This window comes from Ammospiza nelsoni, chromosome 5 (genome assembly GCF_027579445.1).
Source record: "Ammospiza nelsoni isolate bAmmNel1 chromosome 5, bAmmNel1.pri, whole genome shotgun sequence".
Classification (NCBI taxonomy): Eukaryota; Metazoa; Chordata; class Aves; order Passeriformes; family Passerellidae; genus Ammospiza; species Ammospiza nelsoni.
This window is the reverse complement of record NC_080637.1, coordinates 30,404,653-30,428,434: the sequence shown is the minus strand read 5'-3', so window position 1 is coordinate 30,428,434 and position 23,782 is coordinate 30,404,653. Positions and strand designations below refer to the sequence as shown.

The 23,782-nt window shown below is 37.0% G+C and overlaps 1 protein-coding gene across 3 annotated transcripts in view; it reads left to right on the top strand.

Annotated features, from left to right (window-relative positions):
* SCAF11 (SR-related CTD associated factor 11) overlaps nt 1–23,782 on the top strand; it is a 48,586-nt gene that overhangs the window by 5,783 nt on the left and 19,021 nt on the right. The window contains exons 1-5 of one of the 3 annotated variants that reach the window (XM_059471619.1): nt 3,172–3,284; nt 11,296–11,371; nt 12,209–12,363; nt 21,316–21,393; nt 23,092–23,189. In XM_059471619.1, the coding sequence (XP_059327602.1) occupies nt 3,213–3,284; nt 11,296–11,371; nt 12,209–12,363; nt 21,316–21,393; nt 23,092–23,189 (479 nt within the window). In that variant the 5' untranslated portion in view covers nt 3,172–3,212. Of the gene's footprint in view, nt 1–3,171; nt 3,285–11,295; nt 11,372–12,208; nt 12,364–21,315; nt 21,394–23,091; nt 23,190–23,782 lie in introns of those variants that run through there. The other 2 variants (XM_059471617.1, XM_059471620.1) reach the window with 2 other exon arrangements.

The following is a 23,782-nucleotide window of genomic DNA, read 5'->3' as shown; positions in this document are numbered from 1 at the left end:
TAACCGTGATCTGCCTTTACAGGTACTATTTATGAGTAAACCTGAGTGATGCATTTAGTGGTATACTTGAAACTTTTTCAAGCAAGTACAAAATTGCTTGGAAATGTCAATTGAGTTAACCCTTGCTGTCTCTGGCTTGCTGCCTGGCTTTTGTTAGACTGCCAGCAGTAATAAAGAACGTGAAATTCCGTGTGATCAGTGTCTGATAAAAGTCTTCATCTCTGTCCATATCAATACAGGCCAAAACTGGAGCAATGAAAACTTGTGCTTTTCTTGCTATGCCACAGGAGAGATGGAGACACTTACATGAAAATGAGTTGAACTGATATTAAAAATCTGGATGTTGAGGTAGAATCTGAAGGTAGGCTTGTGCTCTTAATTGGCCTGCTTGCTATTCAGAGTGAATAACTTCAGCAGTTCTGGACATAGGAGGGGCAATGAAATTCTCCCATGCTTTCCATATAGCTACTGAATAAGCACTTTCTATATGCAGTTTTGCTTATCTAAACCGTTCTTAGTTTATCAATTGTTAGGTAAGAGGTAGTGACCATTGTGGATAGATGGGTGTAACAAAAAGTAATTGCAAGTCCTGTGAAACAGCTGGAGGAAATCAATCTGTTAGGGCTACCTTGAGCTCATTGGAGTTTTGGTTTAGAGATGTTACCAAATAAAGATACTTCTAACGGAAGTAAAATATATTCTTCTCTCTAAAGCTATGCAGTTTTGATTTTTAAGATGCAATTTCATCTAAGCAAGAAAGGTACCTTATGCAAGTCTTGGATAAGTTAGCAGGTTCCAGTGGTTATTTGTGGCTCTTATTCTGGCAAGAAACTTTGAATGACAGTGGAGTTCCTGGCTGTGGGGAACTTCTAGTGTTGTTAACATGGAAAGCTTAAGTTCTTTTTGCAATGGCATAGAATAACAATTGTAATAAAGCCTATGTTGGTCACTTAAGAATTCACTGTAAAGTACTGTTGTGTTATAGATAATTTCTTGATGCCATATATAGGGTGAAGCCAAAAAGGGGATTAGCATGACTGTCTATTAGACTCACTTCACAAATTGGAAGGAAAGGTGATGGAGTTCAGGTTATATTTTCCAGCTCAGATCTGAGGTTGCCATCTTGCATTAGTAGTTTGTTACCTTTCTTTGCATTGATGTTCATATTAAGAAGGACCTTTTCTTACAAACCTGTCTTCTGTTCCTGGCTGGGGTTTTCTAACTTTATTTTAGCTGTCTTGAAAGTTATTGCTGAGTAAGGACTGTGAAAACAAAATCAACAGTAATTGAAACTTCTTACTCCCCATCTATTTGCTACTTCTGAAATGGCATTCAATGCATTGTTATTCTACAGATATTGTTGGAGATTTTGTACAAAATACAATTACGCTTAAAATTATTATAGTAGTAATAAATCCTTCTCAGGCTCTCTTTTTCCACAAATACAGCATTTCTTTTTGTTCACGTTTTGTCAGAGGTTAGCGTAGGTCTTTGACCTGAGCTTATGAAATGCTGTTATTCCAAGCAAGAAGGAGCTCGAGGACTGTGTTTTTGACACCATAGCTTTCATCTAGTGTGGTTTTTTTAAGTGTATGCCTCAGAGAGGCAACATGTGCTTTTAAATGGATATGTTATTTCTTCTCTTTTGTTTGTTTTTGACTCAGTGTCTGTATATTTTACTTGTAATGGTAATTTTTTTTTGCAGAAATGCAATTTTTAAAAATTGTGGACGTGTCATAAACATGATACAAGTCTAAACCCTTGATTTGATGTTTCAAATGAAAGAACAGCATGCTTTTAATGGAGGACTCAAGTTCAGGGTATTTTTATCAAGGCTGTGTCTATCGTTCTATGCAGTCTTCTGTAGTTCTTTTTATTTCCCATGAAAGTTAAACCATAAAGTTATAGGGAGCCCTGTGCATTACATAAATTTTGTTAAAAGAATGTCCTTCATTTTGCAGGGGTTGAACATGCAGAAGCTAAAAAATAGGAGTACTGTGGTTTAGGTAAAAGAAAAAATAGTGGTAGTCTGTAGTTGGACAATTACATTCTGTTTTTCTTCCTTTGCTGCATTTGTCCTTTTTGTCTACAGCTTGAGATGCTTCTCTAATCACCTAACACTCTTATTCTGTTTCCCCATTACTTTTTGCATCTTAAATATGCTTCTTGCTGCTGCCCCAGAGCTTTTAATTTGAGCTCAGTCTTACTCCATCAGTTTTGCCCATCATTTTTCCTTCCCCTCTTAAAAAGTCTCATTCGCTGCTTCTGTCTTTGCAAGGTCTCCTGGTTCAGCTCCTGCATCCCTGATGTTTGAGTCTGGCTATTTGGGTATGATTAGGATGGTATTAAGAAAAATAAAGATAGTCTTTCTAGTTTCTTTAGCATCAGAGAGATGACTGCAACAAGTCCTGCTGTGTTGCCATAGCAGTGGCTGAAGTATGCTCATTCATCTTGTGGGAATGTTGTATGTGCTGTGTAGCAGTGGGATAGGAACTTCAAATTATTTGTGTATGCTTAGCACGGATCAAGATTGTGGGGGGAAAATTAAATGCAACGACTAGCAAAGATTTACTGACTAAATACAAACCTTTTATTCCCCCCAGATCTGTGACATGGCTCTATTTGGAAGGGTTACGTGTGTGGAAATCATGTTCTTACTCTCCGTGACCCACTGCCAAATATTTGCACTTTGGTGGAAAGCATGAAAATGCTAGTGCTTCCAAGTGGCTAGAAAAAAGTACATTAAAAAAACAACCCTGTTCTAGGAAATGGCAGAGCCATTTTTGCTGACTTTGGTATGTAATGCTATCCCTTCCAGCTGCAAAAGTATGCATGTGACTAAGGAGCCTGAACAGCAGAAGGCAAGGTCCTGAGTTTAAGCTGATTGGATTTAGTTGCTTAAACCATGTGCACTTTGAAAATAGTACCTAATGCCTAATGAGTTCCTGTTATTTGTAAATTTCAATTTCACTCAGTTTAGTCACAGACTACTATGAAGAAACACCAAAGTGCTGAATTCTAGATTTTGTGACAGCGTATGTACGTTATTTTCTCTTTAATATTTTTTGTATTATGGTAATTACTACAGTATTTCAGTGATTTGTTGTCAGGATATGAAATGTTGTGACTTAGCCAGTGGCAAACACGTGTTCTTCCTACAGGGTGGTTGTGGTGTAGTGCTTCTTCTGTTGAGCGTCTTATCATACACATGCATGCACAGGAGAGACAGCAGCACAGTGCACATTGCTTTCTCTTCAAAATACTGGCTTGGAAAGAAAAATAAGGTGGGCTTTTAATTTCTGTGAATACATATTTCATCACCTTGTATCAGTATTTAAAAGGTTTTATTCATCCTGTCTTCTGTATAAATGAAGCTGTTTTTTCCCAAGGGACTTAACTACAGCTCCAATGAATGTTTCTTCCTTATGGCTATTATGAGCCCAGCTGTGCACTTCTGTAAGGATTACGTCTGGAATTGACTTGTATAATTCAGAACATGTTTGGGAAGCAGTGTTATCTGTGCAGACTTATTGAGGAATTACCCTCCAAGATTGCCTTAGTTTAGCATGTAGGGAAGCTGCACAGCTTTGCCCTTTTGCATTGTCAAGAGCTGACAGAGGCTTGAGTAACATAATTTGTCCTCTAGCAGAACAGGAAAGAGTTTTCTCACAGACTTGAGAAGTGTCACTAAAGAGGCAGCTGGGACATAAGCATAATTTGATATTACAGGTTAGATTGATCAACTGGGAGCATATACTTTGAATCAAATGAAGCATTGTGACAACTTAACTCCCCTAAGTGCCTTTTTTTGTTTTTATTCTGTTCCTTGCTGACTGGCAAGTTTAGCTTTATCTGGTTTTTTGGTCTGCAAATTGAATTTACCTAAACACAGGGCCATCTTGGTTGTCAGTGGTCACCCTGAAACACACTGATAGTATAGAGGTGCCACATAGTTATACTTTGACATGTAATGCCACATGGTCTTATGAGCTAACCTTACTGCTGCTGCCAGATACTGAAAATCTTGTGGGATAGTTGATGTACAGTGACTTGTGTACTTTAGCAGATTTCTCCACAGTTTATTATCGCCTTTAAAACAAGTTCAGGAGAGATCCTAAACTTCTGCTAACCATTCTACCTTTTTACACTGTCCAGTAAACAGAAGTTCAATCTGATTTGTAGCAGCACTTCAACACCCAACATTCTGTAAAAGACATGGTGTCCTCACAGTTTGTAGAATATTCTCAAATATGTGAGGTCATATTAAATGGCATTTTTCTTACTACTCTTATTTTTTTGCTTAAGTCTTGCAGGTACTCTTTTGTTAAACTTCATTGAGGAGCACTGCCTATTCCACTGATTTGACAAGATCTGTACTGCAGGTTTTTGAAACAGTTTATAAGCATTATATATAGGAAGGAGATTACCATGTGTGTGTTTGTGTGTCCACTGTAAGGTTCTTTCTTAAAACTCTTGATTTTCTGGATGGTCAGATAGGTTGCTGAGGGATAGTCACTGCACCTGAGTCACTGCAGCAGTTCTCAAGCACATTTTGATGGAGTTGTGCCTGCCTTCCCTGTTTAGGAGGCAGTTTATGGTGTTGTCCTGTCTGGTGCTGACTGGACATGAGTGAGTGTTTGCAGCTGCTGTTTGTGTTGTTATTGTTGGTTGGGCCACAAAAAATGAACACATTGATTTTAGTAGGTACATAGCTGTAGCCACAGCATCTGTAATTGAGGTATACATGTCAGTATCTTGCTGCTGGATTGTGGAAAGTCTGAGGATAATATCCACTGTGTTGCTTTGGGTGGGGGTGGCTTTTTTTTGGTTTTTTGTGTAGGGAGGGAGAAGAGCAACAGACAGCAGTGTGCTGTTTAGTATGGTATAGTTCTAGCCATTTGGCTTTGGTAGTTTCCTCCTGTGACTTTACCTTGCATTTTCATGGACCTGGCAGCTGATCTAGCTAGGTATTGCTGTGTCCTTGAAGGGGGTGCAGTTTGACAACAAAATCTGAGCTTTTTTTGCACCTTACTGCTGTCAAAAGGGGCAATGCCTTTTTATGTCTTCCCTGCCTCATTCTGTCACTTGCAATGTCTTTGGACCCCTATGGCTCTTAGTGAGTCTGCTCACCATCACTGGTGGTGAGAAACATAGCTGCTTCTTTGGGTGGCAGCAAGCTGTCAGCTCTCTTGGGTAATTGCATCCTTAGAGGGTCTGGAAAGAGTCTTTAAATCAGCAGTATCTCCTTGCCTGAATAGCAGTGATTCTTTCCAAGACACTGGATCTACATGAATAGGCTTAAACCACCTATAGAAAAAGATTTCTCTCTTTATTCCCCAAGGCAGAGCACTGGTCTTTCTTTCTCTTCATCTTTGTTGGTTCTATTGGATTTGATTTGGGAATGCAGACAAGGTGCAATTTGAGCTTACAAAGAGTAAAGATCCTTTTTAAAAGCTTGCTTTTGAGTGCCACTGTAGGTTTTATTCTCACTAATGTGCTGGACCAAGAGATTTTACTCAAAGAAGAAAATCCAGGATAAGTGCTTCCAGATTCTCAATGTAGCCCTCATTTATTGAAGGGCAAACAACATTACTCAATTGTCACTTGAAGCAAGTCTACCTTCCAGGCCCTTCTGACAAATCAGATGTTTTTCCAAATAAAAAATAAAACAACTGTGAAGGTGCTTGATGTATTTAGACAAATACCCAGTAATGTGGTTTTTTTCCTATTCTGTTTTTTGGTGTATGTGTTACGTTAGACATAGTAATACAAGTAGGTCAAAAGCTTTTCAAATGTTCAACTGCTCTTGGAAATTATAAGTTTTCTCAGCCCATCTCTTAGACAGCATACAAGTTCTGGCAAAATGTTTAAAATTTTTCATCAGCAGCTGAATGTGTTCCCAGTAATGGTCCAGAGATTAGGATGAGCCCGTATGAGGAGCTTCAGAGGATACATGTTCTGTCATTAACTACTAAAACTACAATAACAAAAACCACCACCAACAAAAATCTGGTTTTGTGAATGTGACTAGTTGTTGAGGTTTGTTTTCTTTAAAAACATATTTGCTGAGGGAGTGGCTTAAACATCTTTCCCAGGTTTCTTAATGACCATGAAAATTAATAGGGAGAAACAGTCCTTCCTACTACTGCCCAAGAATTTGATGGGACTAAATGGTGTTATTCTTGTTAATTAAGCAAATAAATTCTGTGGACTAAATATATGTCTGACTGTTGTTTCATAACTGAAACTGATTGTTTCTTGAGTTATTAAAAAATCAAAATACAACTAAGAGTCCCCCAAATCCTTTTAAAAGTAAAATATTTTTAATAGTAACAGAACAGTCTAAGTTAATGCTACTCTGTTAGTGCAACGTGTATCTAAAAAGCCGAAAGTTTGATTACCATTGTTTCTTGAGTTAAATCTGTTGCAGAAATGAGTAAGTGCAAAATGATGTCCAAGATAGCTTTCTCACTGGAGACTTCATTACATGTGTTGATTTCCATCCCCCCTTCCAGCTGAACTGGGGTACTTGTGTGTAGACAAGTCTCTAGACTGTTAGTGTGGTTGAGGAAGAGTGCCTTTAGTTGTTGCATTATATTTACAGGGTATAAAGAATGGTTGTAAAGACTTTGTTTTGTAGTTAGGCAAAAAGGAGGCATGTGCTAATTTCATGCGTCGCTTATAACTAGGCTTCTGTAATTTTTTTAATCCAATGCTTTTTCTATGTCTATTTAAGATTATAATATAATACATCCATTGAGAAATTAAGAGGCATGACTTTGAACAAACCAAGTCTTTTCTTTCCACATGCACAATGAATTAGTGTTGAAATACATCTGTATTTTTAGGTTGTGAGTTGTATGAAGTAGTTTGTGTGAATCACAGTTGTACTTTTATGATACAGGAAATAGTTTAATGTGGGCATGGTACTTAGTCTGCTTTATGGAGCTGTTTAAATTCTTCATGAAGCTGAGTTCCTCAGATGGAGAGGTACAAATTTGTTACCACAATCTACAGTCAACTCTCTTTAAGAACTTTTGTTGGCAGAAGCATTCCATGAAAACAAGAACAGGAATTTAATTTCCTTGGAAGAGTAGCCTGGAAACGTAAACATTTAAGGGAGCAGGGAAATGAGGTAGTATTGTGTACATGTGCTAGTGTTTCTGATCACTCTTCTCAGTTTAATATACTAGAATACCTGTGTCTTTATGCAAATATGAAATAAAGTAAGATATTTCTCTTAGAAAGCAATTCCATTGAGAATGTCCAAGCACCAGAAAAATACCATCTTAGCTGTAATGTTGTCTTTAGACGTTCTTAGGAAGGATTCTCTAGAGTTTGGAGAGGGGTGCGGTTTCTTGGTGGGGTTTTTTGGTTTGATTTTTTTTTTTTTTTTTTTTTTGGGGTCAGCACAGAATTCACAGAATCACTGATCTTGAAGGAGACATTCACGATCGTCAAGTTCAAACCATGTGCTAACACCTCAACTAAACCATGGCACTGAGTGCCACATCCAGTCTTTGTTTTAACACATCCAGGGATGGTGACTCCACCACCTACCACGGCAGGCCATTCCAGTACCTTATCACCCTTTCTGTAAAAAACTTCTTCCTAATATCCAACTTATATTTCCCTTGATGCAGCTTGGGACTGTGTCCTCTGGTTCTGTCAGTTGCTGTCTGGTGAAAGAGACCAACCCCCATCTGACCACAGCCACCTTTCAGGGAATTGTAGAGTGATAAAGTCACCCTGAGTCTCCTTTTCTCCAGGCTAAACACCCCCAGCTCCCTCAGTCGCTCCTCACAGGGTTTGTGTTCCCAGCCCCTCTCCAGCCTCGCTGCCTCCTCTGGACACGCTCAAGCTCTCAAGGTCCTTCCCAAACTGAGGGGCCAGAACTGGACACGGCACTCAAGGTGAGGCCTCACCAGTGCCAGTACAGGGGGAGGATGACCTCCCTGCTCCTGCTGGCCACACTGTTCCTGACACAGGCCAGGATGCCACTGGCCTGTATGGCCACCAGGGCACACTGCTGGCTCATGTCCAGCCGGCTGTCACCAGCACCCCCAGGTCCCTTTCTGCCTGGGCACTGTCCAGCCACACCATCCCCAGCCCAGAGCATTGCAGAGGGTTACTGTGGCCAAAATGCAGGACTGGGCACTTGGCCTGATTAAACTGCATCTTACTGGACTGTGCCCATCCATCCAACCATTCCAGGTCTCTCTGCAGAGCCCTCCTACTTTCCAACAGATCAACACATGATCCTAGCTTAGTGTTGTCTTAAAATTTACTAATGAAATACTCAATCCCCTCATCCATGTCATCAGTAAAGATATTGAACAGAACTGGCCCCAGCACAGACCTCTGAGGGACACCCCTGGTGACAGGCCACCAGCTGGATGCAGCACCATTCACCACCCCTGTCTGGGTCCAGCCATCCAGCCAGTTCCTAACCCAGCACAGAGAGCTCCTGGCCAAGCCCTGGGCTCCAGCTTTTCCAGGAGTGTGCTATGGGAGACAGTGTCAAAGGCATAAACATAGTATAGTGTTTGTTGCTGTCTTATCACATTTTGGGAAAAATAAGTATTCTATTTTTTATGCTGTTTGCTCTTTCTAAATGACCATGTTTTCTTTTACTACTTCTGCTTTTAATCATATAAATGTAGTAACAGTCCAGTGTTAACTCTTCTGCTATTCTAATGCCTGTGATACCCTTTCTAAAATGGTGGAGAAAACAGTCTTTTCAAAGTTAATTTGTTAAATAGTGTGTAAATTTTGATTAAAACTTTTACTTTATTTATGAAAATTTCAGTAGTATTAAATTCCTCTGCTATGTTGTACAAAATGCAGTGTCAAACTGATGAAGTTGTGCTGTGCAAAGTGATCTGTGAAATGCATTAGCAGCACTCAGTATCTGTTTAAATAATAGGCTTGTGAGAAGAATGGGGTAACACCACACAAATGTTTTTGGTTGCTGCATGTCTTGGATTACTGATATTCTGTCAGAATTTTAGGATTTCTGTTTTTCTAATTATGAGTGTGTCAGAATTTATGGGATGTCTGTGTCTAGAAAGAGTACAATGGAGTAAAAGGTTACTTTGTCTGGGGAAAAACAAATTTGAAGAGCTTCTGTGTTCTGTTTCTGCAATCTGTTTTAGTGAATTCCTGACCTGTGTTATAATAAGTGCGAACTCAAAAGCTACTCCTTAATTTGGTATCTAGGTTGTGTATATTTAAATAATTTTCTGTGGATTTATGCAGAGAGCAGAATTCTTGGTCTTGTCTTGAGACTGACTTAGCTATGAGGTGTCCTGGGACTTCTGGGGTTGAAACATGTTTGAGTACAGCTTGTGGAATTTTTGGCTTCTGTAAAGCATTGCTGAGGTGATGTTTGAATGATGTGATGAAGAGAGGACATTCTTATAGTTTGTGTATAAAATCACCTATACTGCACACTACTGCATGATTTGCACTTTCTGAGGCCAAAGCCACTTGTGCAAATCAGAGCAAAAGCAACAGATCACAATCTCCTAAATTCAAATGTGGTTTTCATGGTCTTACCTGTCCTAATTTCACACAGATTTTGCTTGTTGAAGACATTAAATTTTAAAGGAGCAGCTTGACTTGGGTTGGGTTTCCTTTTGCTTAGCTTGCAAAAGGTGGAGGTCTGGACAATGGTTGTTCTGCCAACTGAACTTGCCTATAGCTTACAGCATTGGCTGCAATTTGGTCAGTGTTAGTATTAGTGCTGGTAACCAGCCTACAGTTGATGCCATGTATTGCTGATATCTTTGGAAATAATTTTAGATATAAAAATGCAGTAGCAGTGTAGGGGGGAAATCCCTTACAGCTAGGCTTTTCTTTCCTTGTCCCTTCACTTTCCCCTACCCTCAGCTGGATTGATTGCCATGTTCCCTTTGGGGAATCAAGTAATTTCTAATGGGAATATTGAAGCCAGTTTGAATTCTAATTGCAGATTTCTAATTAGTTTCACAGTTTTGACCATTTCTTTAGCAAACTGTGTTTTGAGACTCATAGATCTGACTCCTGAATTCTTGGGTTGACTAAGAAAACGAGAAGTATATGTGATGGGAATGTGCAGCAGAGTTGCTTTTCTTACTATAAAAAAATGATCATTAAAACACTTCTGCTGCCAAGATCAAGCAATAAAGACTTGATCAGAAGAAAATTCTGGGGAAGCAAATTCTGTGTCTCCCTCTTCTGGATGTCATGGTGGCAAAGTATTGTAGTTTCTAAGTGAAATAGGAGGAAGTTTAGTTGAGGAACGTGATTGTGGCAGTTTCAGCTCTGTCCCACTGCTTTGTCTAGCAAAGGTGTCGCATCTCAGCTGATTTGCTTCAGGTTTGAATATTTAAGTAACAGACATTGGTAATCTCTGATTTCTTCAATGTCTTCTGAAGTTTTAGTTTGTCCTTTTAAATACTAATCATCTTTAAAGCTTCATATAGTTTTGAAGAAAGCTGTTGTTCCCTCTGGGGCTTGGGTTGGGGCTTTAGGTATACCTACTGTCTCTGCTGTGACTACGGGAGTTTTGAAATGCAGGAGATTCAGTCCTTTGTATAGATATTCTTTTTCAAGTGTGTTTCGTTCTACATGTATTAAGTAAGCTTCCAAAGAACATATACTTGCTATTTCTTATGTAGGGTCAGATTCTTTCAACTTTTGTGATGTGAATCACTGGGATGTACTTCATCTGAGCTATCTCTTTCACAGAGCAGTTAAAAAGTGCATCCCCATTCATGGTACTGCACTGCAGTTGTGCTTGTGACCTGTCCCTTGTTTGATATAAATTTCTCTACATGTTTTACTGAGCGCAAATATTTGAATTATTTCCTTCTTGCTTTTGTCATACAAATATAAGCTGCTTTCATTTTTCTCACTTGCCATTACTACAGTGACTCTAGGTTTGTAAAACAACCAGCTCTTCTGGTGCTAGAGTGTTTAAAGTTTGTTGCTTCAACTATTTGCATAGGGCAGTTTGCAGGTGTTAGTTACTGCAGTGTTGCATGGGATCATTTGCATGGAAACTTAGCAATATGTTGCATTTTTAAAAATAAAAGCACCAGTGGTAGTCTTAAAACTCTGCAAAAACTTCTCATCTGTTGAACAAAAGCAAATTTTGAAGTTGGAAACATCAGTTGCTAGACAGCAATAATGATACTTATAAACAATCTCTTAACTTCTAATACCATGTATTTCTACTCTACAATGGAGAATACTCTTAAATTTTTTTAATTTCAAGTTGTAATCTATGTGAACTGTTTCTGTGTTTTCCAGACTACATTTTGTAAGATGAAGAACAGAAAGCAATGTATTCAAGATACTGAGGATCGGACACATGAAGGCATGGAAGGTAAAGTTTGTGTGTGTGAAAAGATTGAAGCATATTATTCAGGTTGAAGCTACGAAGGTTTGATTTTTTTCATTTGCTCTCTCAATTAGTATGCTGCTTGTTTTGAAAGAAGTTGTGTAAATATAACCACTCTCTCATAATATTTGGTGTTGGCCTGTGAGGTCCCCAAATAATTTCCTGCCTCTTCTCTTGTTGTTACTTGTTAACTTCTAGTAGCAAAACAAAATGTTGGTAGCAATTGCTATTCAGAGAAAATGATTATTCAGAGTAAAATTCCTTGAAGAAGAGTTCATACATTTTTGTATTCTGGAAACACTTTCCAACTCTAACAAAATCGGGAGCATTTTTTATTTAATGTACATGATCAGGTAAATATTTGAAGATGTTCAGATTAAGATAATTCTAAGACAGAAATGCTAAAGTGAAGGTAGACCATATGTATATAAGATAGTATAGAATATGCTGGTGTAATTGAAGTCATGGAGAGAGTACAAAAACGCAAGGAGGAAGAGCATAGGAGAATTATGTCTAAATGACTACATAACCAAGAAGAAACACTGTGATACCTGCTTTATTGAAATATCCCTGTAATTAACTTTGTTTTGATGGCAAAGACTGGTACAGTAGTCTATGAAATAAGTTACTTAGCTTTCTTCATCTGAAACACAGTTTTCTGTAGTTACAAGCAAGTTGAATTCAAGTTTTCAGGCCTAATGTAGCCAAGAAGCTGGCCAGAGGAGTACATGAAAGAATTCTTATTTCTCTATTATTCAAATCTAGAAGGACTTTGTTTCAAAAAGTGTCAAAACTTCTCAGTGTCACTGTTAATAATACCAGGTGAAGAAAATGAGGAAAGCTGTTCCTGTTCTACGTTGTTGTATGATGGCAACACGTGCCCCATCTGTCTGAACTGCCTTCTAGAGCAAGAGATTGGGTTTCCTGAGACCTGCAGTCATACCTTCTGCATGACTTGTATTCTTAAATGGGCTGAGGTAAGAATGAGCACCAAGGTGTTTTTGTTTTTCAGTGAAATCTATTGCATCTAATACCTACAGATAATTTTTTTCTAAGGTGTAGACTTTGGCTTTGCACAGAAGTATGCAGTGACCAATTTGTAAATAGATTTTGGAAAACTATGTTCTTAATGCGATAAAGTATTTTGAGTTTTCTTTCACTAGGCAATCTTGCTTACTCTAGTTATTGGTTGCTAGAGATTAGGGATAAGTAAACAGGATGGTGTTGTCTGTTTGGAAGATCAGACAGTATAATATACATGATATAATATTGCGTTGTTAGCTTAATTTTACTTTGTGATGACCCTTAGGCTGTTTGTCATAGTGTCAGCTCAGGGCTGGGACCAATATGTATCCATGTTAGTCTACAAAATGAGTGATACAACCTTAGTTTTCTACCTGTAGAGAGAATTCAGCTAAAAGTTTTACTGCTGTTCTAAAAAAAATCATTTTAATGAGGACTGGTTTTTGTTCTATGTCAGTAACTTAGTAGATAGTTCTGGAACATTAAACAAAAATGACTTGTTGAAGAAATCCTTGATGACCTTGTTCTATTTAGTCTGTTTTCCCTCAGCTATGTTATGCAATCATTGCATTCAGTCTGGTGTCTTTACCTTTCCGGTAACTTTTTCAATTATCAGTATAAAACACCAAATTAATATTGCTTTTTACTGGGATGAGTGGGGGTTGCTGCCTTTTGCCCTGCTTTGATGGACTTCAATTTGTTTGTCACTTTAGTGAGATCACTGTTGGGTTTCTTTGCAGTGTTTGTTTTCTTTCATTCTTTTGAAGTAAAGTATGATTTTGATTGCAATATTCCCTTTAGAACATTGGTATTATTTGGTTGGTATGTATATATGCAATATACTTATTCTTGCTATGTTTTAACCTTAATATTTGTGCTATTTATTACTGAAAGCCAGTGGTAACACAATTTTTGGAAGAATTTATATGAACTTCAGAGTATTAAAAAAAAGGTTATTACATTAAAATTGCTTAGATTTACAAACCAGATAATAAACAAAGTTTCCTGTTGCCAGATTTTCTGTTTTGCATTCAATTCATTGAAGCAATTTGATTTGTAAGGGAAGAGGAAATTCTCACCTGTAATTTTACCCTGAGTGACTAAGCTGGTTGCTACAATGGCAGCTGAAAAGCATTAAATAGTGACATTCCCAGGGAAGCAGTACAGTATATTGGCTTGCTGCAGGATTTGAGTTTATTCTCATTGTCTAAGAGATGCTTTTAAGCCCAACGAGCAAGAGAAATTTTCTTGTTCTAAAAGGGCAGGTGAGTGATACGACATTTTTCTTGTCATGTCTTTTTTTTTTTTTTGTTTTGTTTTTTTTTTTGTTTTGTGGTCTGTGGTGCTATTCAAATAGAATAAAAGCAACTTCTCTTAAAAGTTGAAAGGTAAAGTAGATGTGATGCCATAAAAAAGTTGTGGGGGAGTTTCTAAAGCTACAAAAGGCTGCTGCTGCTTTTCATTAGCGACATCAGATAGGCAAAACCAGCCAGGCTTCCTTTTCTGAGGTTACCTGACAGCCAGGCCTGTTGAGTTCATGGAACTCCACTGCCTAATTTAGTAGTTTTAATTAAAAGTAAAGTGACAAAATAAGTGTTGAAGCCTGGGTGGCAGCTCAGAGGCTTCAGCTGTGAGAAGCAGATGAGGTTCTATAGATTTGAATGATAGAAAAATATTATAAGCATGTCACCATTTAAAACATACTGATGCTGTGTGCTTTTTGCCTGTTACTGATATTTAGTAACTGAATGTGTTCTTTTTTGAGTAGTGTTTCATAAGGGTTAGATTTTTCTGGTTCCTTGATCATAAACATAATTTAATTCATTCTGAGTAATGAAGATATAAAAAAGATACAAAAATTACCTGCTGCTTAAAAAATAGACTACCTGATTCTGGGTAAAGATTAAGTATTTTTTAGGAATATAAACAAATTGCTTTTAGAAATGATATTTTCTTCTTTAAGTGCTGGAGAAAAACAAAATTGAGACTAAAATTATTGAATTAAGTCTTAAAAAAAACCCCTGACTAATATTCACATTATTTGACATGTTCTTTTGTGTATCTTCAGTTCTGCTCCATACACTTAGAGGCTGTGCCAGCAGTCTGTGTTCAAATTGGGTATTTATTTTATTTTTCTGTATAGCATCTGGACAACAAAATATAACAGGGCAAGCTGCTTCTTTTAACCATTGTTTTCAAATTGTACATAATCATTATTCTCCTGAGAGTTTATGGCTTTTTTATATAACTGTGTAGACTCTAATCAAAAACAGGGTAGTTTAGGCAAAAGATTAGAGTTTAACTGTTCTGCTCCCTCTTCAGTCTGCAGGAGATTTTCAACATGACAACTGCAGTAAAGTGTCCTGTACCATCAGATCTTCTGTCTGAAAGAAGCAGTTATAACACTTTGAACAGCTTACTTTTTAAGAAGTGAGAGAATATAGATTTTAAAAAAGCACTTAAAAGCAATAAAAAAGCAATGTATAAAAATTGCCTTTATTCCAAAAGGTAAAGAGAGGTAGGAAACTTGCTGCAGAACAGGTCTAATACATTAGATCCTGTTGGCCAAATCTGAACATTTAGTTTCAGAATTCAATAGCATTACAGTTGAGTCGGTGCTATATTTTCTTTCCCTTCAAAGAAAGATGTCTAAAGCCTAAAAGAAAAGTGAGGGACAGACCAAGAATCCCCACAAAGGAGTTAATCTTCAGAATAACTTTTTAATAAGTCCCTTGAATTGTTCTACTCTCTTTGGCTGTGTTAATTGTGGCATTTGAGAGCATTGCTATGCACAAAATCAGTTGCCTATACTATTAAACTCTTCTGTACTATTAGACTGTTGACTTGTGTGCTTTTGGCCGTGCTAAGTAGTGCTCGCCCAGTCACTGCCGGGGGCTGTTCTCAGTAGGCACACGAAGATTAACATAAATGTTTGTCATCCTGTGCCAGCTGTCAACCACTTCTGTAAACCAACGTGGTGTAATTTACTAATGAAGACTCTCAAGCTTGAGGCTTTGTATTTCAGTGAGTTTGTGCTGGAAGATCATAAAAAAGTAGAAGGTGCTAAATCAGGAGCTGAGGTTACTGGACACACCCTTCAGTGGGAATGTAGAAGGACAGTGTAAGTGAAGGGTTGCTTTCAGTGTAAAGAGCATGCATGTGGTAACATTATTCTGGCCACATAAAAAAAGGGGGAAGGGTCTAGGCAACAACAAAAACCCCCTGTCTAGAGTCTTTAAATACCACCAGTAATGTCGTGTTACACCAAAGGAAGCAATTACATTAATATGTTTCTGTCATCTGTAATACTATTAATATATTTAAAAATTTCGTTTTGACCCAAGTAGTTTAAACTTTTTTTCTGATAAACTTGTATTTTGTATTTTCATTGGTAAGCACATGTTTTAGTTTATAATAATTGGTTCTGAAAGGATTTAAGTGAAACTGATACAAACAAAAGTTAACTAAGCATCTGTGGCAAGCATGCACAAAGTAGTTAACACCATCTCAGCTAAGACAACTGCTTTAGCAGCTGTGGTATTGTGCCTGTATGCATTAGAGAAAAATCTTTGTTTTTCTATTTTATTCAAAGAAAACAGTCTTAGAAACAATAAATATTTACTTTAGTGTAGGCTTTTTAACTTCCTTTCTGTTCTTCAGAGTGCTAAGAGATCTACTGGAGATTTCTATATCTGTTCTTCTGTTATTTGCTCTTATGAACTGTCATGAGAGATGAGTGTTGAAGAAAAGATTCAGTGTGTTGTCTGCATTATTACAATGTTTGTGTAACAGACATTGATTTCAGTGACCCTCACCTACCAAGCTTTTTTATCTCATGCTCTAATCCTGGTTTCCCGCATTATTTTTTCCCCATCTGGAGAATTTGAAAGTGGAGTATGTACAGTCATAAATTCTCCAAAGCCTTGGGGCATATTCAGGTGGGCCCTGTACAGGATCTGTGGTTGACTAAATAACACTAAGCAGTTGGCACAAAGAGCTGTCTTGCAGTATGTTTCTAGTGGATGTTCTTAGGTGTTTTATTCATAGATTTTGATGTTCAGTTCTTAGAGTAGTCATTGCCTTTGTGCTCATACAAGGTTTGGATTATTGTGTATGTGGATTATACTACTGCACAGGTATATTCTTCTGAGGTTAAGGAGAGTTACCTGTATGATAACTGGGATTCTTAATGTGTTTTCTGATCTTTCTGATCTGGATTCTTTTTTTCTGAAGGATACAGGAAGGAATCAGCTTAAGTGACAACAACATTCACAGAGATCTTCAGTACAGAGAATTATGGGCAAGATTTAAGATGACACTAATGAACAAAACATAGATTGTGTTCAAAGAAACACCACCTAAAACCCCAAAAATAACAGTGGAAAAAACCTTATTGTTCAAGTATACCCAAAGTGATCTATACGTAGACAGTTCATCTGAGAACTGATGTTCAGAAAAACTGTATTAATCAAATTGTTTTGGGAAGTGTAGATTTTAAATACCTTTTTGCAAATTACATGTTTGCTTTGTAGTATACAGTTGTTCTTGGCTGTTTCCCCACTTAAGCAGGGGGATTGGGCAAGATGACTTCCAGAGATCTCTTCCAACCTCAGCCGCTTTGTGATTTTGCAAGAACATTTGTGTAGCAACTTATGAATGTTAATACTGTTGAAGGCCAGTGCGAAAGTCTGAGTGGTTTTCATTTTACTCCAGTTCTTCCAATAGTGTCAATACAATTAAACTTAATTTGTCAACACTTTATGGCAATTTTGAGTTGGAACTTAAGAACTGGCCAGCTGTGTCATGTAGGTAGAGAGAAGAGAGCTGTTTAGATTTGTAACTAAGTAGTCTACTGATTAGCTGTTAAAACTGTAATCTGTTCTTTTGCACTCTGTATCATTACTATCAGTGATTTTTCCCTCCAAAAAAGACTTGTCAGAAATCGTGCTTTCTTAAAGTATAACTGTAAAACTTTTAAATGTACTTACTTTTTGAAAGTAGACTGAAAAAAAGGTAATGGTAAGGTTTTGCATGCTTCTAGAAAATAGTGCGTTTTCTGATGTGTTCCTACTTTCATTAAAATGTGGAGAGGGTGTCTCTCACTACATGTGGTGTAATGGTCTCCCTGTTCACTGAAGCTGGAGGTGTTACTGTGGGCTTTTTGCTGTACTGTTATTACAAGGTGAAGTGAATTATACAGACATAGCTTTAATAGTCTAAATCTCACTTTAAGTCTGAATTTATTTAGGAGAATCTGGTATTATTTGTGTTTAACAGATTTTCTAAGATTGCAGGGTCGTGTTTCTTTTTGTATCATCTTTTCAATACAAAATTTGGAGAACAGACTTTATTATGAGCCACTTGAAGAAAAAAAAATTGGTGGAGGGATTTACTGCAGCAACTTGAATTCTGTACTTGCATCTTGTTACTGCTTGTTATGAAACCTCTTAACATGGAACCTGATGAGATGGGGGTATCTGTCAAAGTTATTTTATCAGCCAAATATGTTTTAGGGTTAGCTTGCACCTGTTGGTATAGCTTTCTGAAAATTCCTGGCTGGAATATAGTAACTGCTTCATCCTTTTGCCTACCTCACTTAGTTCAAATGCTGTTTGAAGTGATGCAGTTAAAACTGGGGACTACTGCTCCTTGAGTTTAGAGAGCACAGTTCTGTGTCACTCTAGCAGTTACAGGAATATAGAAATTAAGTTATGCCTGTGAAGCTAAAGTAAGATTTTTCTAGAGTGTCATAAAAAACAAATAAAATACAATTTATTTTTTTAAAATCTGAAAATGAAACACATTGCTTGTGGATAACTTTCCAGGGCTTGCAGGTTTTTGTGAATGCTTATGTATTTCATGAAGCGAATCCTTCAGCTATCACAGGATGGGTGAAAGAATAAATCACTGTGGAGTTATCAGGTTTAACAGGAAAACTCTCAATAGTTTCATGTGGAGAATAAAACAATCAAAGATATTTTGAAGTCTGCTAAACTACTAGTGTGTGATTTTCTAAAGAAAGAACTGTTCGGAAGCAAAGCAAGCAGGCCACAAATACCTGTGCTGAGGTTCTAATGATGTTGATGTGCTGCATGTTCTGATTTTTAAAGCTATGGTAAAGAAAGGTATTGTAACAATCTGTGGTTCTTCTAAGGTTTTGATGCATTTCACATACCTTCTCCCTTGTGCACAATAAAAGTGGTAACTGCACCTCAGACTTGCTCCATCTCAGCATCTTCTTTCTTGTTTTAAATATTCTTTATTAAAAAGTACAGTGTACATTCTCTATTACTTACAATGCTCCCTGAATGGAAACTTCAGAGGAGTAGAATTGCTAACCTGCATTTGATGAAAGAAGACTCAACACCTTTGTTACCTGAACCAGGTTCTCAAAAAACAGGAGAGATGAGTTAAAGGTCACCACTCCTCATAATTGCATCTTCTAATGAATGTTGACTTTTTCTACCTTTATTCCTTTCTGTAGCATATAAATCCTGTCTTGCTGTTGGGAAAAGGGACAGGGGAGGAACTTTGGGTTTTTTCTTCCATTTTTCCAACATTTTAAAGGTTTGCTTTTATTTGTTAGCAAACAGGTGAGAACTGATGCATGTTTATAGACAGAAGTAACTTCTAGTTTCCCTCAGGGTACTCAAAACTGTACTCCACCTGGGGATATACAACCAAATGTCCTGAGTTTATTGGAATTTCTTGTCAGCTTACAGAAAATGCTAAGGCCACAAAAAGCAACTGAGTAGGAGTGGAAAGAGCATCCGCTGTTTCTGAACATATCTGAACCTAATGGTAGTTTTTGACTTCCAGAATGTTCTCCTCCCTTTTTACTACTGTATAAAACTGTATTAAGTTGTTAAACACTTGTTCAGAAGAATTGAACATCTTTCTAGTGAAGCAGAACCAGCTGTTATTTGGATTGCTGCTAGTAACACTTAGATTCTGTGATAGTTTATTCCAGTGAATAAATGGAACTTGCAGTGACTTAAACTTGGGAAGATAACTTGACATTCATGTGTAAATTTAATGTAGGAAGAGACTGTATTGGATAAACATTTCAGCTAAGGTAGATCCTGAAATGAGAATAAAAATGACTAAGAAAAATAACTTCCTCCTACCTATCTTTTACAATCTGGCATATCTAAGAATGAAAGTATGTACCTTGATGTTTGCAGTGGATTCAGAAGCTGCAGTGCATTGCATGCTATCAAATATCCTGATGGAACTTTGCACTACTGTGTTACTGTGGGTTAGCTGCACCTTGACTACAGGACAAGAACTGTCTTCATTATCTGAGTCCTTAGGGAACAGGCTTAATTACCCAATATGCTTTTCTTGTCTGGGGCCATGACACTGCAGAGAACAATGGTATCCCCCAAAAGAGGAAGTTTTTAGTTAGGACAAAATACCAGAGCATCAAAGGGTAGGTGATGGCTTTAACTTACATTCTTGTTCAACAGCTTATACCTGAAACTACCCCTGGGGATTTTTTTAAAATCAGTCTTGTTTGGTTTTATCTACTTCAGTTGAAATCAAGCTCAAAAACTTCCTGAATGCTCCATGTTTGGGGGCTGGTATGTGAAAATGAAGCTGAGCACTCCTTGAAATTGAGAAAAGAACAGAATTAACTGAAAAATTAGAAAGCCTGATGAAAAAACAGCAATGAAGTTCACAACTGGATTTTGGGGCAGAGTTCTTATGCAGGTTTTTCCTAGCTTCTTATGTAATTCTAGTATGGCATCTTGCTTGCATATATACCCTGTAGCTCTCTAAATTGCAGAAATTATATACCTCTTCAGGGCATGCAGTTCCTGTACTGGATCTTGTTCTGTGAATGAACTAGGGCTGGAGACTGGGGTGTGTTTTGGTTTTTTATTTTGTTTTACAGGTGTTGAACTGAGCCTCTGAAGGCCAGTGGAATTTAGGTGGGTGTGGAGGGTGTAATGATGACAAAACCCCCAAACCAAACAAAGAACCACACCCCCACAGCAAACATGTCTGGAATTAAAAGGGATAAAGGGTTCTCTTACAGCAAAAGTTAATATCTAATGTGGATTTTTCTTAAAGCTGATTGACTACGTGATCCACTTACCTGGCACTTCAGTTGAAATTTCCCATTTCCATGCTTAATAATGTGTTATTGTTCTGTGGGTGTATGTTTTATCTGATGTAGTGCAGCCTCAATAAGAGAGCATTTAGATGATCAGGGAAAAACAATAAATGGCTATTTCCATCAAACAGTAAGGTAAAATAGCCTTCAGTTCCCTTTTCTTGAAAATTGATTCGTAAAACTTTGGATGTACTACATGTGGGAATCTGTTGTCTGCTGACTGCAACAAAAGAGATGTGTTATAACCAGTGTTTGCTTTATGTATTACCAGTTTTATGTTTTGAGGGAGACACAATGCAGCCCACTTCCTGTTGAAAATAAAATGTTAGAACAATATGAAATGTAGAGGACATTTGCATATTGTTATGCTTTTCAGTGTGTTATCAACATTAATCTGGTAAAGCAGTGTACCAGCTACTAAGAAAAATTAGCTTTATCCCAGCCGAAATCGAGACACATTGGTATAAAATCAGTTACCTAAAAGGAATTAAAAGACCAGAAAATGAAGGTAACTTGATGTAAAATGCTTTAAATGCTTTTCCTTTTCTAAACACAACTTCTGGCTTATATTCTGGTTTCCTTTAAATTTTTCCCTGAAAGAGCTATCTGCTTATATAAAACAAAATACTGAGTGTATGAATAATGTGTCCAAATGCATCCTCACTGTGAACAAATTGGGACTTTGTATGCTTCTCTAAGATACTATAATAGTGAATAAAAGTTTAGAAAATTCCAGGGCTTCTCTTAACTCATTACCAAGTTTGTAATAAGAAAAATAATTTTTCAGACGCAGGCTTCGTGTCCTATTGATCGCAGACCATTTCAAGCAGTGTGCAGGCTGGATGCACTGGATAACCAGATAAAGGTATGTTCCAGACTTATTTTCTTAAATAAGTCCCCTTGTAGGAATGTCCCAGTTCCTTTCCTGCAGCCTTTCATTCATATAAAATGAAATGTGTTGTGTTAAATAAGCTTTCTTAACAAACTAATAGCTGTTTCAATGTTTCTATTACATATTTGAAGCTAGGAATTATTCTTAATTATTTTTTCAGAGCAAGTCTTTTACCATAGTAATAATAATCATAAAGCTGCTGTTGCTACTTTGTAGTATCTCTGAGCATTCATGATCTATCCAAGAATAGAAGTATAGTAATTGGTCTCAAAGTGTTTTTTAAACTAGGTTTTGTAAACAACTACTATACCAATTATCCTGCAATACTGCCTTTTTTTTTAGCTGAGGTGAATCTTCTGGGTTCACAGCCTCCAATTCCCAGACAAAAACACAAGAGGATCAATTAATGTTAAATTTTGTTCAAACAAAATCTGAATTTTTTTTCAGTTCTGAATTGTTATTAAAAATACTGATACAGAGATTAGTTTATCAAGTAGGAAAAAACCTCTTCTGATAGTTGATCTTGAAAATGCATATAGAAAGATCCTGGTAATTCCATGTTCAATTTGAAAATTTTGTGATGAAATTATGCTTATAAGTAGTTCATAAGCTGCTGGTCTTGCACTTCATGACATTTAGAAAACAGGCTTCCACTACTCATTTCTTGTATTTCTGGAGACCCAGGCAGTCACCTGTAAAGGAGCCATGCTGCCAACTAGAGGTGCTTCCTTCTCATAGAAAACCATGCTTGTGTATTTTGTCTTCTTTATTTCTGAAGAATCAAGGAAGTAGTTGAAATGGGATAAACTGAAGTTTACATTTGGAAAAGTATAAAGGCTGTATCAAAATATAATTTGAAAGATTGTCTGTTCACAGAATTGCAGTGTAAACAGGTGGGCAGAGAAAAATGTCCTTCCCTGAAAAAGAGCCACTGGAGCTGTAGGAATAGGTGGAATGTGTACCAAGATATGCAGACACAGTGGTCAGCATCATCAGTGGTGCTCTCAGGAGACTGGCAGCTTTCTTTGTGATATTCACAATTAGCATGCTAATATGTTAGGAGGCTGCATGAAAAGCCAGATTTTGGGGGTGAGGAAATACAAAATTTCTAATGCAAGCAATTGCAGTGTAGCCATTGAAGCAACTTCACAGTGTGAAATAAAAGTTGTATTGCTCTCAGTGTTTTTGAGATGTGAAAAAAAACCTCAGTCATTTTACTCTAGAAGAACATTGTGTGTGTTTGAATTATGAGGAAGCATATTAATTTGAGTGGTAGTTCAGCATTTTCCCAAGGTGAAACTTGTGTATTCTGAACAAACAACTTAGTTTTAAAAACTTAGCTTATAGATTCTTAATGGAAACTAGTGCATAGCTCTGAGACACTTGCCATGGCAGTTGGAATGTCCGGGATTTTTTTGTTCTGTGGTATGCATCTCAGACATTGTCAATAGCATATCAAGGTGTAGGTTTTTCTATGTTATGGAAAAAAAAATGAAATCTCCAAACTGTGAAATCAAAGTCATGTCTGCTTTAAAAGAAGTAGGATTTGAAATGTTTTCTAGTCCTTCTGTTTGAGTTTAATTTCTGTACAGACCTGAAGAGACTTTGTATGAATTTAAAGCCCAAGTGTCATGACATTCTAGATTGGGTTGATTCTATTTTACAACACAGGTTCAGGTTACAAAACAACTAAGAAGGAAGGAGGAAGAGGAAAACTGTGCCTGCAATAAGAAAACTTACAGCCATGTGAAGATGAGAAGTTTTGTGAGGTTGGTCAGCCGTGTAATTTCAAACGTTGGAATTGGAATATTCAAAAGAAATAAAATCAATTGGTTTTACATGTACAGCCTGAAAATTTTGTAAAATTATTTTTATTTTAAAATATGTTTGTTTTCATGAGTAATAGTTTAATTTTACTTTTGTCATTGCTGTAATTCCCACTTAAATAGTTAAAATAGCAGGGAAGAAGTAAAGGGCAATGTATTTCTTGCATTGATCTCTGTGAAAGTTGCATTTTTCCAGCAATTCTGAAAAATTTTACAATCCTTTGAAGTATGGCTACATCAAATTCTAACAATATAAATATTTTTTGTTTGTTTCTCTAAACAAAGATCCACTTTTCTTGCATATTATCATAAGCACTGGTGATGTTCCTCTTCTGTAAAACATAGTTGTAGTCAAGAACTGATTTTATTCTAGTAAGCTTGAGAGGGAACATTTCTGTTGTTATATAGAAATAACCTTTCTGTTTTAGTAAACATTATCTTGTAACATTTGCTGCATTGTATAAAGGGAAGCTGAGGATTACACAGATTAATTTTGCTAAATAGTGCTTATCTAAAGTCAGTGTTTATTGGAATGT